This window comes from Phalangium opilio, unplaced genomic scaffold (genome assembly GCF_054372755.1).
Source record: "Phalangium opilio isolate 3A_F unplaced genomic scaffold, DU_Popi_V2 ptg000217l_1, whole genome shotgun sequence".
NCBI lineage: Eukaryota > Metazoa > Arthropoda > Arachnida > Opiliones > Phalangiidae > Phalangium > Phalangium opilio.
Window position 1 is genome coordinate 7,665,833 of NW_028324218.1, and position 19,291 is coordinate 7,685,123.

A 19,291-nucleotide genomic window follows, 5' to 3' on the forward strand; every position below is an offset into this window, starting at 1 on the left:
TTTTATAGAAAATGACTTTATTATTTTATAATTCCATTACAATTAGATTTTATTTCCGAAATAGAATACTGAAATTAAAATTTTATTTTGTAGCGACACTATACACGCTGTTTCAACTAAAAGTCAACAGTATCTGGTTTATATATATATATGTCTATAATAAATTTTAGACAACCGTTATATAAAAATTTGTATTGATTATTCGCCTTTCCTTTAATTAATACATCGCACCACTCGATCCTTTCTGGAAACAATTTAATTTTATACCGTAACGTGTACTTAATTGTGATCTCTTACTCAAGTTAAATTAAAAGTATAGACAGTAAAATTAATTATTTTAACGCGGCTAAATTAATATATATTTATAAACAACAGTGATAAAAATAATTTTGTTGGTTTAAGAATGTCAGTTACAAATACGAAATTCATATAAAAATTACGAACAATTGTTTTTGTTGTGTGTTTTCATTATCACTGTAAGCTGGAAATTTCAATCAATTAAACAATTAAATGAATTTGTTAAATATAAATTTCATTAATATATGATCACACTTTAACGTTATTGTTTTGCGAAATTCAGATTCATGTTTCAATCGTTATCCCTACAGGCATAAAGTTTGTGTAATGATAGTAAATTTTACATTGTCTTTTATAGCAACATGATTTTCTTCGTAACAACTTTACCGAATCTCAAACAATGTTAAATTTAGTCATTAGATGGTATACTTCCATATTTCACTTATATATTTAACACACCGTGTATTAACACTTAAATCACTCGTTGGGATCCTCGTAATCATTAACAATCCCCATTCTTTTTCCCAAGTTTCTTATCTTGAAGACCACTTGTTCCTGTACCAAATTGAAGCACATGGCTATTAGGGCCATACCAGTTAGGAGATACAGGGAACATATGACTAGTTTCTCTTGCGACCCGGTATCGGACACGACGGTGTCGCCGGGCACCAAGTCACCGAATCCGATGGTGCTTAGCGTCACGAAACAAAAATAATAACCGTCCAGATAATTCCACTCTTCCCATAAAGAGAAGAGGGCTGCACCACCGCAAATGTACAAGGTGATTAGGGCTAAGCACAGGGTTATGGGTACCGTCACGCGGGTTTTACCGTAATCGAGTTCTTCTTCTTGATGAAGAATTCCAGGCGCGATTCCGACGTTAGCCGTGGCCCCGAGGGACTCTAATTTTAATTCTTCCTCTCTGGCGGCCGCGAACTTATTCACGTAGTCGATGGAGTTGTGAGCGTTAGAGATGGCGTCGTGTACGACGATGTGGTGGATGCGGTATTGTTCGTGGGGAGGGGCGACGTGATGATGGTGCAAATGATGGTGAGCTCGACGCCCTCTACGACCCGAGTTGTAACTCTTGCAGTAGCACAAGTGGCCATAAACGTACTTGAAGGCTTTGGCTAACAGATCACCGATGTTCGTTAGGTATAGTAGCATCAACGGAATCCCAGCTATGGCGTAGACTATCGTGACAATTTTGCCCCAGCTCGTTTTCGGGGCGATGTTACCATAACCTGTTAAGATGAAAATGAAAAAAATACTTTTAGAGAACGATCAATTTCATTATCTTATACTAGCAGTTGTCTTGGATTTAGAGAAAGGCATTAAAAATGCTATTTTGGTTTTTGTTAACACTGACTCTGATGGATACCTTAAATAATAATGGGAATGTTGTACAACTATGCATAGCTAAGTAGTATCTAGGTAGTTATGAACTTTATGTTAATGCTAGTAGGCCTAAATGCTTCAAGTAGAACTTCTTATGTAAATTAGTTAATTATAGAGCAGTCGGTACAACTTCACGTATATCAAGAGTTGTACAACTATGCATAGTTACGTAGTATCTAGGTAGTTATGAACTTTATGTTAATGCTAGTAGGCCTAAATGCTTCAAGTAGAACTTCTTAGGTAAAGTAGGGAATTATAGGGCAGCCAGTACAACTTGACGTATATCACAGTTCAATAGAAAATCGTGGCGATATTGTTCAGTTTCTTATAGAATTGAAACGTAAAGTATTTTCTGAACAGTTAATACAATACGAAAAAAGCTACAACAAATCACATTAAGGACAGTATGAAGTCTTATCTGAGAGAGCTACCCTTCTCTTAGAATTTTCACATTCTCTTATATTTTAATCTAGAAAATTTACCCTTGTTTGTGCTTTATTCTTGAAATAATTTCAGTAAATCATTTTAACGCTTTAGGATATTATTTAAATTTAACAAATGAGATATTTTCCATACTGAAATTCGATACTTAATTCTTAACTGCAACACGAAGATCTAAATTAGTTTTCTTCTTAGGCTGAATATGTAAGCGTTCGATATTCGATTCATTTGTAAAATGTCTGAAAACTTCGAGGCAATACAAGTTAGATAGATTGAATTTCACAATTCCGTATTTTAAATCTATTGGGAATTAATGTTATTCGAAACTCGACGAAATGAAAAATGTCTTCTCTGATGCATCGGCATGCATCTTAAGATTTTAGAAACCTAAATTTACTTTAAAAATATTCTTTCAAAATGTAAAGTGAAAATTCTTTTATTTTTTCATTCATATGGAAACTCTTTTCAATATATCTTTCAGCTGCTAATATTTACGTTTCTGTATTTATTCGCAAAAGCCCGGAGGTGTACACAGCGAGTCAGTCCATTATAAAACTATTTATATTCAAAACACTATAAAAATAAATCCCGTTTTCCCAAGAAGGTCACAAGACAGATTTATATTGTTCTTGAGAGCCGTTTCAGACCAATTTATCTATACGCCTTTGTCGGCTTCAAACGTAAAACATACTGTATTATTCACCGTTATGCTGGTATTGGATAAATAAGGTATTTTCAAAGTCTTGTAGTCTCGCCAAAGGTTGAGAGACAATACAGAAAGAGAAAAGTATTCACGATGAAGCCAAAATCCTATTTTCTTTCTACTCATACTACTTGCTTATTGGCTATTCAAACCATAGATCTGGAATGCATAATGCCATAAGCCTATCATACTAACTATAAGAGTGTTTCAAATGGATATCCGCTTGGGAGGTGCATCCTTTATAAAATAAAGAAAGGGCGTTTCTAGTGGCGGATTTACCGAAAATGAGCTATTGCCTATACTATTATAGATATAACTGTATTTACTCGTAACCCAACTAGACTAAGGAATTAACGAAATCACATTGCATCTATTCTGTTCAAGTTAGGGACAATCGTATAAAGAAGATGGCGCTGAAGTCTCTTTAATTTCGTCTCGCATTCACAAAAAAATACTGTAGTGACGTCAGAACTTATCTCTTAATTCGTTTCTGGCAGAAATATTTAAAGTAGTCAGCATTGGCATACCAATATTGACGTCCAATCACGTAGCTCCTCCCACTCACGGTAGCTCTCACTAAGCCCCTAAGACAAGCTCATACTTGTAGAGAGTATATAAGGCTTATGATAACATATAAATTTAGTCCTATATTTTGGGTTTAAAAATCAGTTCAGAAAAAAACAACACCTTGGCATTTGTAATTTCGGCTTCTTTTGATCAAGCATAGAGCTTTACTCAAATTTCTTACCGAAACGCCGGGGTTAATCCACCTATTTTTACACTGGGATTAGGGCTAAGAATTTACTGTTGAGTTCATTTGCATTTTTAGTTTCCGGGTAACACACTCTCTCTACAGGCTTTTAAAAACGTCCCCATGAAAGAGTGTTCGAGCAAAAATAAGTTTTGGAGGATTTGAGTCTGTTTCTTGAAGAGTCTGTTTATGCAAAATCTGCCAAGATGGCATAAATTAGCTTGTATCGTAACGCTCGAGAATCAAACTGTAGTAACTCCCATTTGAAGATAACGAAAGAATATCTTTTTGCTGTATTTTGTTTAGGGGGCTCCAATAATAGTAAGGCCACAAAAAATTCATAGAAATGTTTGCTGGACTAAGACAGATATTGCATTTACTGTGATAATTCGCTATACATAGTTTACAGATTATGAGGGTTCATACCTTGCAAACAAGGAGGCCTGACTTTAGATTCAACTAGTGAGTTAGGTCTCCTTGTGTAACACGTGGTATGAATCCTCCTTGTCTGTAAACCATGCATTAAAATATAAACTATTGTTTCAATATATTAAAGCTTTTTCTACGAAAGGATACCCAGATGAACCCTATGACCTTTCTGTTATGAGTGGTTCCGCTTTACAATACGTTACTTGTGTAACACGTAAAGTCTGGCCTCCCTGTGTAAATGGTATGATTGCTTCTTGTCTGTAAACCATGTATTAAAATATAAACTATTGTTTGAATATATTAAAGCTTTTTCTACGTAAGTATACCCAGATGAACCCTATGACCTTTCTGTTATAAGTGGGTCCCCTTTACAATGCATAGAGGTGTGGTTAGCCCCTATGCCACAGCTAACCGACCTGAGGTTAACCATTGCCGTTAGTCTCAGCAGGTATTAGTGGGAAGCAGAAGCCAGGTAGAGTAAAGAGAGAAGTTGCAAACTCAACCCCACAGAAATGAACCAAACCCGGGACCCTCTTGCTGCGAGGCCAAAGCTATAGCTCTAACCGCTTCGCCACCCCGATTTGAAGAGTAAGGCATCAATATCATCTTTTAGCGTTGAGAAAAATTCCCTGGGTCGCTCGGTATTTTTGTTTAAAATATCTTCCAAGATTTAAAACTTGGATTTAAATTCACTAGACCGCACCAGACGCCTCAAAAACCGCGTAAATTTCAACGTGACAATGGGCCTGGAGATAAGACTGAATTCTGAATTCTAAGGTTAATATTAAAATTAAAATATTGAGGAAAAACGCAAATTTTGACTTATGGCATTTTAGGCCTAACTCGTTTCGCCATATCTCTTTTGCGATGCCGAATTTGACGTCTTCTCTCGCTTTGAAAAAAAAACCGAATATCTTAAACTGATTTTTCATACACTATTTTAAATCTATGGCGAAGAACATAATATATCCCTCCGCGTATATTTAACTTCACTGAAAAATGACATAGTCTTAGGGTTAACTCTGATCCAGCTGGGTTCTTTCCGACTGACCTGGGAAAGAGAGGAACGTGTCAAGGGAAAACCTGAATGAGCTATGCCCACTTACTTTGGAACTTGCAGTAGAAATAAGAGTTTCAACGCTTTCACTGTACTTTTAAGTTAACTTGTCGTTTACTGTTATATCTGCGCCTGAATCTTGGTAGCGTTATAGAGGCCTGTCTTTGTTTCGGCAGTAGTGACAGGTTAAAAGCGTAAAGGGTGTATCATCTATCCTTGTTTTAAGTAAAGGTGGAAATAAACGAAAAGCTCTTCAAGGGTATTTACATTTTGCTTGTTTTAACAGTGACTTTTTTGTTTTCTCAGAGAAATGTAAAAGCTGGGCTTATTGTACACAACTCTTTATACTCTGTATACACATCCGTCGCCGTATGGGGATTGCTTTTAGGCCAAATTTAGCTTAAGAAGTGGGTTGCTTTAATAAGAAGCCAAGTGTGAAAATTTGCATAGCAAAGGAAAATTAATATTCATTTCTCCAAAGGGTTTATGTAATGAATCAGCTGAGCTAGTACAGGAAAATTTTAAAATTCTTGGACGAAACTTTAGGTATCCAATTAAAGTTCAGAATATCATTGTAAAATTCTCTTTATAGGATTATTTTAGAACGCCTAAAATAAAGTATCGGTTTTAGATGTTAAGTACGTCTAAAACTATATTCGATGTTTCTGAAATTCTGTAACACATTCGTCCATAATTTCAAAAGATATGTTCCATAAGTTTGTTACTGGTTATTAAGAGATTGTTATGATGTAACGTAGGTCAAACATCAAAGATTCGAGGTATAGCGACGCCTGCTGAGGCGCTGTCAAGGCTTAGTACAGATTAAATAGGATTAGATGGACTGCAAAACTAACAGAGTGTAGACAATTCTAGCGTCGTTCTCGAACTAGCTCTCATTTAGTCTCTAGTATATAAAGTGGCATTCTTATGGAAGCATTCTTATGGAAAACAACTTATAAACTTATGATATTTTAAAGAGATAAGATTGGTTGGTTTCCGCATAATCTTGACTCACAAAGGGTATGAAAACACTAAAATGAAAACTTGTACAGAAAAACACTAGTCGAATTGAGACTCTAAAGCCAATATATTACTTTTTGACAACCTCCTTGAACCTTGGCCCTCAGCTGATGCAATCATTGATCATTATACATCGAAGGATCTTTGAGAGTTTAAGCACACACACACCATATACTACCTATGCTACAAGTTCTAGAGGGGCTAAGCGGGGAAAGAATATGGGTATAGTTAAGAGCATGAACATACTCTCTATCTTGAGTTAGTTTCGGAGATATTGAAGAAGAAAAAGATCATGTTTTACGCTCTAGATGAGAAAAGCTCCACCCCAGCTAGGCAGACTGGACTAACTGCGTTGAAAAGGGGCTATAGAATCTGTGCTTTGAGCAATAGAGAGAGAGATAGGTCCGTGGAAAATACACTTCTATCATATGGTGAAGACAGCGATCATAGAGCTTCGGCCACCTCAAGTCGAGCGCGTAATTTGGCCGGCAATCCCCTCTTTGACGAAATCAGGAACCCGTGTAATTGCTTCGGCTCTTTTCCTGAGCTTTACCTTTAGCCAGTTTCCCCATACCGTGAAACTAACATTATGTTGAGAGCTGTCGTGGCCACGCAATTATTGCCTCCTCAAATGTCCCAACCTGTTATACGCTTGGCTAAAGTAATCGGAATAACTTTCTCGACATTTATAATGACTGAAATTCCATTAAACGTTCTGTGAAATATCGCTAAACAAACAATGTGGAAGGCATGAAACCACAATTTAATAAGTTTAGAAATTGCAAAGGAAAGAAATATATATATTTACTAAACTGGAATACAAACGAATTTGATTTCACTGCAGTTGTTATCAATTATTATATTTACGAAAATTACCAAACCATAAGTTCCATGATAGCCCTTCGGATAATGTAACTGACAACTGATAAGCTTACGATTGACTAATAATCCATTGTACCTGAAGTTTATAATTTTTCCCTTCGAGAGAAGTTTACCACAACGCAGGGAAATTGTAACATTACATCAGAACATTTGGAACCATAAGCAGTTCCCCCATATCATTACTCTATTAGCGCTTAACTATTTGCCAAGACGCGCTTGTTGATTTTTGTGCACGTCAAGACGAGACTTGTGACTTAATAGCCGTGGATTTAGTACCAATCAGTTATAGAATTCACCCTAGCATGGTGCGATGCCCATCTGAATTTTAATGAGCAGGATCGAGAGCAAACAAAAAGGACTTCATCGCCTAGCTGAAGAGGATACAGTGTGTCATCCTTCTTCTATTACCCCCTTCTGATATCATTTAACATGCGCTACCAATCTAACATAAAATTACGTAAAATGTATTCCAGAGTCAAGTACTTGTAATTGCCATCTCGTCAAGTAATTGCCTCATGCATATGATGATTCCCGTAGTAATAATTATAATTAATTACCCTGGTTCCAAAGTTGGAGAGGGTAAAGATATTGAAAATTTATAAAGCTGTTTAACACTACTATGGTTTTGAAAACGACCATCCATTATTGGAGAAATGGTAAACAATAACTTTAACCTTATTCAACTTGTTTCTCGGTAAAAAAAAGCACTGCAGTGCAGAAAGATCCTACGAAAGATAAAAACCTAAAGAAAATTCTTAGAAAATAACTTCCTTTTCACTTTGGAACGCGGCGAGAAATAGTTTTCAAGTAATAAAACTTAGGCGAGTAGTTTATGATATGTTAGCCATAGCCTGAGACTCTAAAAAAATGTCCTGGCTACTGCTGTCCTCTCACAACAAGAGCGAGTTTGGGCAATAGGCGCATCTATAAACAAAAAATACTGCAATCGTAGACCAACACTTGCTTGTAAGTGTGAACAGGGAGGTGTAGAAATGGGAATCTTATTTTGTGGTGATCTAGTATTCTACACCGCGAGCCTTGACTCCGCCCACAATGAGAGAAAGGGGTCAAAGGGAGGTTCATTTGGTACCTTGTTGTCACGTGGTTACTCTTTGCATATTGAGCGTCCTATGTAAAAAAGACTCTTACAAATTTCGCAATTACAGACAATGGACGATTTTTTATTCTTGCTTATCAAGATCCAGGATCTAGAGGGCATTTCGTAGTGCGAGTTTGCAAGCACTTTGATGCTGCTAGCCACGTGACAAGCTGGCGATAACCTATAAGAAAAAATTCTTATAGGACATGTATCCAGTGACCCCTGTTTAACTGAAAAATTTGTAGGACTGGAGTGTGCAAAAATTGTATCGCATCTCCATAGTCAAGCTATCAATACTTATTGGTCAAACTGTCCAGTGACCCCCTTCGTTTTTAACACAATTATGGGACATTTTAAAATTTTGTTGGACAATGTCCAGTGTCCTATTTTTATTTCCGGCATTGACGATAACAAAGTTTAAATTCGTCTCTCGTTGTGACCAGTGTGAAAACCGCCTACAATTCTTCTCCTATTCAACTCCTCCCTGGTCTGAGCTCACGTGAGTTTCGCCCACGTTTGTTCAAGATCAGTTGGCAATCTAACAAAAACTAAGGCGTAAAGACACACAATGTGTATCCTCTTAAGAATAAAGGTACTCCGTGTAAACTGATCTTGGAATATATATAACCGCCTGAGAAAATGAGAAAAGTTGCCCGAAACTTGTATAAAGTACCCGCTAAGTAAATTGTTTTTTGCTTCTTTCTTATTTTTATCATCTACTTTAGCGCGCTACATTCCATATCGCCAGCTAATAGCCTCCAAGGATGTGAAGAAATACCGATAAAAGGCGACTCTTAACAAGCTCAATTGGGTTATACATATAGTTCTTCGCAACATGAGGGTGCACTTTTGTGGACAAAGGCTTAAGTTTCTGCTCCTGGAAAAGTATCGTGCTGCCTATCCTATATGAGTTTGCTCGCATAGTCTTAGATGCGTCTTGAGATGGAAAACGTCCTTGCTCCTCTCTGGTCTCGATGGAGCAAAAAGATATGATGACCATTTAAAAGCCTAACAGGCAATTTCGTAAATATTTGATAAAGATGTATAAAATACGACCCTCTTGAAAGTATTTGAGAAATGCAATACCATTTTGTCCATGTTAGAAAGAAAGTGGTTTTATTGCGCTTAAGAATTCTTTGAACCAATATGAGGATGTTCTGATACTGTCAACAGATGTATACTATTAAGTGTTGCACTGAACATAAACTTTGAAGCATTTCATTTGCCAGTTGACTTCAACCCACATGAGGAAGTTCTGATACCGTCAACAGATGTATACTATTAAGTGTTGCACTGAACATAAACTTTGAAGCATTTCATTTGCCAGTTGACTTCAACCCACATGAGGATGTTCTGATACCGTCAAAAGATGTATACTATTAAGTGTTGCACTGAACATAAACTTTGAAGCATTTCATTTGCCAGTTGACAAGCCTAATCATATGCGCATGCAATATATCATAAATTCAATTTAACTTTCTTTATTTCGTTACTTAATGTATTTTTTGTCAAGAATTGTCAATAGTTTGTGTATTCTATTAAGTTTTGCACTGACCATAAACTTTCAAGCTTTTCATTTGTCAATTGACAAGCCTGCAATATCTCTAAATTTCGAATAAACTAAAACTTTTTGTATTTACTCTCAACAGACTTCAACAATTTGTCTGTGCATATGTCAATTTCCAAGGCTTATCGTATGAGCCTGCATGCAACAGTCTTTAACCACAAACTTTCTCGTGACGTCACACCCTCCTGCCTTGGCGACCATATTGGAAGCCGTCAGCTCAACCCATACAATTTAGACTATACCAATATTGACGTCACGTGTCCGTAGCTCCTCCCCTTTCAGTACCACTCTATTCATGACTTATTTGATAAATTGTTTCTTATCAAGTAATTTCAATCGCCTTACTAATAGAGTGGGCGTGTTAAGTACGGTGATAGTTTATGTTTACTCATTAACATTGTTAAAAGCAAAAAGGAAGAAAAAAATGAAATATTCATACACTAAAGAAAAGGTATTACAACTATAAATTTTAATACCACGTGACCTATACTAGTAGTTACATACTGCTCGAGCAATCTTGTGTTGATTCTTTTTTCTTAATTTTTTTTTCTTCGTTAAAATGAACATTTTTATAGCATCATAAAAAGTTAAGGAATTTTGGTAAAATGGCAGTGAAAAAAAAAATGAAATCAACTTGGAGAATTTATCGCGCCATCCGTTTTTTCCGTTATAACCTCCTCTTTCTTTCTTTTTTTCATTTTGATAATTTGGAAAAATTCCAAGTCGTACAGCATCCGTAAACGCTTTAAAACTTTCATGATTCTTAATTTCAACGATTTTTCTTTAACTTGAGAGGTAAGATTGAGCATTATTTTCAAGTGCTGCCATAGAAATTTCGTTGATTGATAAATTTTATTTGAATTTTATGCTGACGTGATAAGCCTTTGTCATTTAAAATTATTAAAGCAGTTAAGCCTTGGTTCAGTTACTAGAAACAATGGTGACAATCAAAATCAAGTTGAAAGATTCACAATCATTAGGTTTTTAATTTCAGGAAACCAAACGTCAGTAGCTATGAATGTAGTAAATAATTGTTATTTTAAATGCTGATGTGTTAAGGCTCTTTCAATTAAAATTATCAAAGCAGTTAAGCCTTGGTTCAGTTACTAACATTGTTGACTATCGAACACAGTAGACTGGACAACTCACAATGACTAGGTACTTGTTAATTTCAGGGAACTAATTGTTAGCAGCTACGATTGTACAAAATAATTGAAATTATAAATACTGATGTGTTAACCCTTTATCAAACAAATTGTCAAAGCCTTGGTTCAGTTACTAAAAACAATGTTTCAATCGTGCATAGAAGATTGAACCACTCTTGGTACTTGTTAATTTGAGGAAGCTTGACGTTCGTATTGGTTTAATGTAATGTGTGCTAAACACGTAAGAAACTTGTAGTTATTTCTTAGTTACCAATGCGCTAGTGACATCAGTTATATATTCGATGAGAAGTTAATACTGTCTTGCAGAAATTAAGTTGCTGAATTGCAAAATCGATTTCAATTATGTGGTTTTAAAAGGTTATTACGAAACCCGGATCCAAAAATGATTTTTTATTTAAATTAGAATTCTTACAAGGCTTCCTTGACGTATAAACCACAAAATGTTTTAAGTTTTAGTTGCTGTTAAAATAAAAATAATCAAAGTTACATGATCAATTGCAAATACAGCTTAAGTTTGAATCGTCGCCTTTGAACTTTCAAAAAATTTGATTTTCATTTTTATTATGAAGTAAAGTTTTTGAAAGTCTTCATTTTATCTCTAAATTCGGAGTTCAAAGCAGAATTATTTTGAAATGTAGGTTAAAAAATCTGCTTACATAATTAATTATTTTAAGATCCTTGAATTAAAAAGAAAGAGAATAATTAACGAAACCTTCTTAAAAATTTCTAGATTTGATAGCCTCGCGCAGAAGCTACCAATGAAAAAAGAAGTGGCTCAGGATTACATTGCATTAGAAAATCAGCCTCTAGATTCAACATAAGAACCTGTTACTTTTACTGCAATTCAACTTCATAAAGGGTAAGTGAATTCAGATATATTTTAATACTTAAAACTGAACCATTTTTGGTATTAGTGAAATTCATGGTGTTAACTCATCAGCTCTACCAAGGGTTTTAAAACATTTATACAAAATATATTCATCGCTTGTTTTAAACCTCGCATTTATCCATGCATTAATCAGATTCCAGTTGCATTTAAATTCAGTGAATAGTCATGAAAATTCTTAATAATTTTAATGAAGGGTCTATAGTGTATTCCACCCGAAATTAACACATATCCTAACATAATTGATGGAACGTATTGTGGGTAGGGACTGAGGTCGAGCAAAGCACGTGATTATCTGAAAGATTCTGATTCGTTAACACAGAACGGAATAAGCAAAAAGAAGTGTATTAACCTTCTTCATATGAACGCTTCAGATATGTTGACCATTCGTAAGTGTTAATTCTATGCATGATTCAACTGAAAAGCTGAATGCAATTTAACAGGATGCAACTTAAATATATAATTTTGCTTATTAAATGGAGTATAAACTAGTTAACTCTGATCCTTCTTAATCGTTAGTCGCTGACATATAAGTAATTTATAATCTAATTTTGGAACTTGGCCATCGACTGCTTCCAGTAAATCAAACCCGCACTCTTAACCCATCACACTTTTAACTATAAACACACCCAAGTCCTTCATGAAACCGTCAGGCAAATATAAACACTTCCCTTCTGATGGTGCCAGTACCCTTTCTTTTTAATATAAATATTTCGTTAAATACTTAGGCTTAGAGATGTGAAATTACCGTAATTTTTAAAAACGGTAATTTACCGGGTAAATTACCGATAAATTACCGGTAAATTACCGATTGAAATTTTGGGAAAACAAAAATTTCCGTTCAGTCGGTAATTTTTGGTAATTTATATTTTCCTCTGCTTACAATCCATTACTTAAAACAACGTTTAATTGTGAGCACTATCTGACTGCTTTACACGTATTTGTGGCTTTTTCTACCAAGACGGCAACTGTGGCCTTTCTAATCTGATTTCTAATTAAAGATTTATTAAAAGTCTAATTTCTAGCTGGTTAGCAAATAGCGTCTGGTGTAGTGGTCGGCGTTTGGACAAGATAATCCACAGAATTTTGGTTAATCAGTTATCCATGGATAATTATCAGATAATTATTCGTGATTACATTGCATTAATCATAGACTTCCCGTGGATAATTTCAAATTATGGATAAAGATAAAACAAACAGATATTATCCTATCCAAATGCCGACCACTAGTCTGGTGAGTCATTTTGGAAGTAAACAAAGGAATAATTGATCATTTAAGTGTAAAATGAACATTTAATGCGTAATAAAAATGTTTGGTAACTTACCACGGTAATTTACCGCAGTAATTTACCGGTAAATTACCATTGTAAAATTACGGTAAATTATAAAACGGTAATTTACGCGGTATTTGGTAAATTACCGGTAATTTACGGACGGTAAATTACCGACTCACATCTCTACTTAGGCTGGCATCGTTTACCAGGAGTTGCTTTCGTAACGCCTTTCGGTAACTCATAAGCCAATTATTTCGGTTTGGAATAAGCTGTACTCCAGCGGTTAACTTAATAACGCTACACTATCACGGAAGACTCTACGTTTTCGCGCATCCTTCTGCGCATAAAAGAGTCTTATTTATAATTTTGTAATACCCTTGCATTTTAGATAACGATTTCAAACCGCAATGGATAATTTCCATGTAACTAAAATTGAAAGCTTTGCCTTCCATCTCGCTTATTGGGCGCCTGCGCAGTAGTCTTTTTTATCATGAGAGTGCACAGAGACGGATGGCAAAGTATCAACCCCTATTGTATGTCCGATTTAAAACCGCAATGGACTATTTCGATGTAACTAAAAGTGAAAGGCCTCGAATCTCTCCTTTCTTGGCGCCTGCGCAGTAGTCTTTTTTATCATGAGAGTGCCATATATCTACCCCTTGTATGTCCCCCATTTACGTAGAAAAGGTCTACTTCTCTTTCAATCATTTATGCGTGTTAATAAAATCATATAAATTTTTTAATAGTAAGAACAATGCATGTTGGGAAAGAAAAGGAAGTTTAATTGGCTGTTGTTATGCCTGTATTTAAAGTTCGTAGCTATTTACCCAAAAGCCTTCAACGCTTTAGGTACGAAATAATTGGGAAACTTTTCCAACTTAAACTTTACACCGACGCTATATAGGTTTAAAGTATAAATTTAACTTTTTTTCCAATGACTTCGCTGTTGCTATTTTGCATATTTATAAAATATGAGGCGCCTTTCAGCTTATCGCGTACTTTTTCTTGCCCAGACGGCGAAGTTTACGAAATATCACACACGATATGAGTTTAAAAATAAATTTGAGGAATTTCATGGGCTATGGATAAATTTATATATTGGAATTTAAAGAAATATTTTAAAGAAATTTGAAATTTGCAAATTTCTTAATAGAATCTCGTAACGGGAATTTAAAACCTCACCGAACTTGGGCGTTTATAAAATTTTGCTTCTTGGGTCGACAGAATTCCTGAACATTTCTGACTCGCGTCTAAACTTACAAATTGAATTTAATATTCTAAATTTAAACGCTTTGCGTGTTTAACCAAGGCTGTAAGCTCTATGATTGGTTTGAGCTCTGTAAATCCTGCATTTATAATCTCGAGGGAATCTTAATCATCTTTAGGGAAATTGGTTAGTTCTAATAATGCGACCTACTAAATATTAGTTTTGAAACGCATTTAATTAAAAAAACCAAATTAAGTACATTTTCACGAAGACCATAAGAGTATAAAAATATGTTCCATAAGTTTTTAGTGGTTACTGAGAGTTTGTCATGAAATGACGTAGGTGAAACCTCATAGATTCTCGTGAGGCGCTGTAAAAGGTTTAGTACAGACTGAATAGGAATATGGACAGAGTTCTGCCGTCGTTCTTGAACTAGCTCTCAGTAAAGCTAGGTTCCCACTCGACCGTAAAAAACCGGCGAAAATCACACAGTCAACGGTAGAAATGTTAAGTAGGATAATTTCATTAGCTGAGACACCAGCGTAACGCCGAACACGACCGAAAGAATAGAACACAACTTACGCCCGACCGAACGGAAATTCCGTCGGGCTCGGCGTAAATATTTTTCGGTCGAACCTCTTTCTGCCGGGTTTCCGTCGTGTTTTCCGTCGAGTGGGAATCTAGCTTTAGTCTCTAGCATTACGAAGAATAGGTAGTGTCCTACTTATGGAGCATACACAATTATACAAAGACGTGTATAGTTTTTCATGCTAATAAGCTGCCTGGAATATTGTGAAAATTTTATTGTATTGTTCAAGTCATTCGAAAGAAGTGTTCTCGTTTATTTTTGGCACATACCAAAATAAAAGATCAGGAAACATTATGTTAAGATTGAGAGGGGGCAAAAGAAGATCCAAGCAATATCTCAAGTAACCTTTTAAGCCAGTGCTGTACCATCGTATAAAAGAAAATCCCTTTCGGAAACATAAGGTTCGCATCTATGGTTTGCTTCCCCGTCCCCCGGCAAAAAGCGTATGTTTGTCCACACAAACCGGTATGGTCTTAGTGTACAGTTACTTATATTGCAACCCAAGACGTTTCGAAAACCCACAGTGTTAACTAATGGCCCAGAGAGAAAAGAGTTCACTATAAGGGCAAAAACCTTCGGGGCTTCATCGGGGAAGAGTATACAGGGTGTTTTAATAAGTATTCTAAGAAACAAAACATTACATAAGTCTATCACACTTTTATGCCTCTCTAGATTTGTTGTTTGTAAATGTCTTTGAAATAGGATCACCGTATTGTTTGTTTATTGTCACTGAAATGTATTGGACATCATGGACCACAAATAGGACATGACCACCCTGTATCGTTCAAAAAGGACTATCCAAGCTTCAGATATAAAGCAAAAAGATTATCCACGGTCGTACGTGAACGGGATATACCCGAACCAAAGTTAGTGAGAAACTCTATATATAAGCCCTAGGTAAACGTGTAAAAACTAACCGAGATATTTTAGGGGTTTTTCCGTTGAAGAAGGAACAGAGGTCAAACTTACCGCGTGATAGTTTTGTTGATACGAAAATTGTCTTACTATAAATCAACAAACCTTTCAACAGAAGTTAATCCATCATATATAACAAATGGTCAAATAGAAATGCGAGCATTTTCTATAGACTCTTTCAATTGTAAATACGTTAAAGGTCATGTCCACCTTCAGCTATATATTTAGAAATCTCTATTGGAAGCTTTCATAAACGCCGAAAACAGTTCGTGGTTGAAATAGTCTACTTTCATAGACCAACCACACTGGTAACCCCAACCACCCCGAAAAGAAAAAAAAAATATGAAAAATTAAAAGAGGTTTGTCAGAAAAAGCTTTGCGGCTATAGGCCTAACTGATATATCACAACCGAGTATTACCTGTCGTAATGCACTATGAACAGTTTGGGCGAGGTAGCCTTTGATTGTAGTGTCAGGGTGTCTGCTCAAGAAGGATAAGGGTTTGGAAGTTTTTTTACGCTTTTTGCGTTTCCAATCCTGTTGGGAGATTAGAAAAATTCTGAAGAAATGAATCATCGAGAAGAAAAACGAATTATGGCTTGGGATTACGATGCGGCTAGCTTTGACTCGCTTCGCTTTTCCAGCATTCGATAAAATAAGAGAAAGAAACTTTTACAAAATAAAGAAAGACTAAAGAGAGATCTTTCGAGCTGTGCGCGCACAAAACGAAAACCAAAAAAAACAAAACAAACTAAAGTTGAGAAACAAGTTGGAACGTTTCAGTGATAATACTCTTAACCGGGTCATTAGGCTTAACGTCTTGGAAAAGTTGAAAGTTCGGTATCTGCGGATAAAGGACAAATTGTAGCTGAAATCGTGATTACTTCAGAACTAAGCAACTGTGATTTATATGGAATTCCACATGCAGTAAATTGTGGTAATATTCTCTTTCGACGTTTCTCCGCACTGCGTTGTTTTTATTGTTTACTGTTTGCATGCATACGTTCTTAGTCACGTCATAACGTGTAATCCGTTCACTTTGGGTGGGTTTTAAAAGTTGTTAATGGTCATGAGTGATTATAAACCATAACATATCTGGTTAAAATTAAGTTTCAAAATTGAAAATGTGATACGCATAATAAGTGATCATTCACGTCCTCTAATATGAAATTACAAACCCATTTCCATGAAATATTATTAAGTAGGCTTTATTAAAAACACAACGAACGAAATCTTGTTATACACGCAAGGCATCTTGCAAGAACGCCGGGTATTGGTTATAATGTTGGGGTCCGTCCCCCTTAGGCCCACGCAAAACTGAGAAGGTTTATATAAGAAGAAAAGAAAATCAAAAGGTATCTTTTTTTCAGTTGCCCCGCTTGAGGGGACGTAAGGGAGAGACAGGAGGGGGCAGGATAGTTCTTAGCCCCAAATGTACGTAACGTAGGCCATTGCACAAACGTTGGCGCATACAAGGGGGTCCAAGCCGCGCCGGCAAAGAGGTTTTCCCTTACAACGCCGCTTTCACTTTTTCTCTGTCGCCCCGTAATTGAGGTCACCCGGGAAATCGAAACGAGAAGCTTTTAGCTGAGCGGCTCTCGCAAGTTGATTTTTTTATTATTCTTTTTCTCCTTCCTTTTCTTTCGTTGGGTTGCTTGGTTGCTCTTAGTTTTTTCTTCCGACTTCGCTATCTTTTTCAAAACAAGGTGAACAAGTCAATTTTAAGACTTGATTAACCATGGACTGCTGTGCCAATGGGGAGCAACTGTGTTGTTTATCATCTTAACTCTCACGTAATATATTTAAACGTGACATGTTGGTTGAAGAGTCAAGTGTACAGCTTGAACATCTACAAGCAATCTTTTTTAATGAGGTCAACAATTTGATGATGAGGTGCAGTGTCCAACGTTGAAGGACAAGTAAAGAGTAGGACATTCTTAACTCGGTTTATTATCTCATACCTTCAGGGTTGAACGGTCATTTTTGAAATAGAATCAAGTGTCAAGTGAACCAAGCAATATTTTTTTTGGACTTGGGCCATGAATTTCGTAAGTTGTAATCTCCAACCCTGAAGGGGAAGGGAAGAGTAGGACATTCTTAACTCGGTTTAGTAGCTCATACCTTCGGGGTTGAACGGTCATTCTTGATATTGAATTAAGTGTCAAGTGTACAGCTTGACCATTTACCAAACATATATGTATTTTTTAGCATGGAGCTTCAGACCATGGATATTAAGAATTCCAACGCTGTAGGACAGATCAAAAATAAGGCAATGAAAACGCTATGGAGTATCTCAAACCTTCATGGTTGGAGCGATCTTTTTTGAAATCGAATTAATTGTAATCTTTTGGCTATAAAATCTCCCAGAGAACATCCTCCTTACTTTATGGCAGACTTATCAGAAACACTGAATAATTTTCAAAATACTTTGAAATGAACAAATTTCCTTTCAAAAATTAATTGTTTAGTCGCATTCAAACTCTGTGCAATATCACTTGATTAGGAACTTGAACCCTTTCGTTTCTAAAGGTTTAAAAACTAGCTTGGTCCCTTTTAGTCTCTAAGACGAGCACATTTCGCGGCAGCGAACTCGCTCGCCTCTTCCGCACAAATAGTCCCATTCGAATCATAGCAGGCCTTTTCATAAAGGCAAGTATTACCGGGTATCGTCATATTTCTCACGAATAATGACAACCTTGCTGGCAACTCGATGAAACGCGCCCCCTCGTGCAAGAGGGTCTCTGAAGACCCGGCAGCGTGCTTGAAATGCAACTACGGAAACCTATTTTGTGGCCTGGCTTATAGAATACGACGGACTTATTTGTGAAAAAAAAACTTCAGCAAGCAAGCAGGCAGGCTGCTGTGTAAATACGTTCGGATTTATGTTGCGTTTTCGAAAGATAGAGGGGCTTTCGTCTTTTAGGATGTTATTTGCTTCTGTACAGTAAACGTGGTGCAAGAAAATATCAAGTTTATTACCTATAATGTAAAGCAAAGTCTGTACACGACGTATAAGGGCGCAATGCGGTTGGTTATATGGTATTTTATCGTGTTATATTATGGATGTTATGGGACTTAATAATATAACGTGATTTCTCAGTGTTAGTGATTGGGCGATACTTACGAAATAGAGATATCTTGTTCTTCAACACACAAACCTATTACTATAGTACTAGAATTATAATAAATTCACAATCCAGGCTCAGGCTGACGTTCTAGGGGAACCTTTGACATATAGAAGGTCTTTAATTTCAAAACCCGAAATACCTTCACTAAATATTAAAAATCAATCTGGTGGATTTGGAAATAGACATCAACTTTAATACACTTCATTTCTGATAAGCTAAGTCCACGAAATAGCTCTCTAGTCCTCGTTACTTTGGGGTTGAAATGACTTCTATTGCCAGTGCGCAGCTGGTGGAAGGAAACTGCTATATTACAGTAGCATACTCCATACTATCAGAAGTATATAATACTTCTCTTCGAGAGAAGTGATACCACTTAGCGGGGTGCGTAATTGTAACGTGATTCTTCCCAACATCCCTTAACATATATTAAAGCAAGGTTACTAAACCGAAGCACATACGCGGTGAATTCTATTAGCGCTTAAC

The 19,291-nt window shown here is 36.1% G+C and overlaps 1 protein-coding gene across 1 annotated transcript in view; it reads right to left on the reverse strand.

The window, feature by feature from the left end:
• Positions 1–19,291, reverse strand: part of LOC149616031 (TWiK family of potassium channels protein 7-like) — a 36,433-nt gene continuing 17,142 nt past the window's right edge. Inside the window, exon 3 of the mRNA XM_089856562.1 lies at positions 1–1,541. Coding sequence (XP_089712688.1) covers positions 775–1,541 — 767 coding nt within the window. The 3' untranslated portion in view covers positions 1–774. The remainder of the gene's footprint in view (positions 1,542–19,291) is intronic.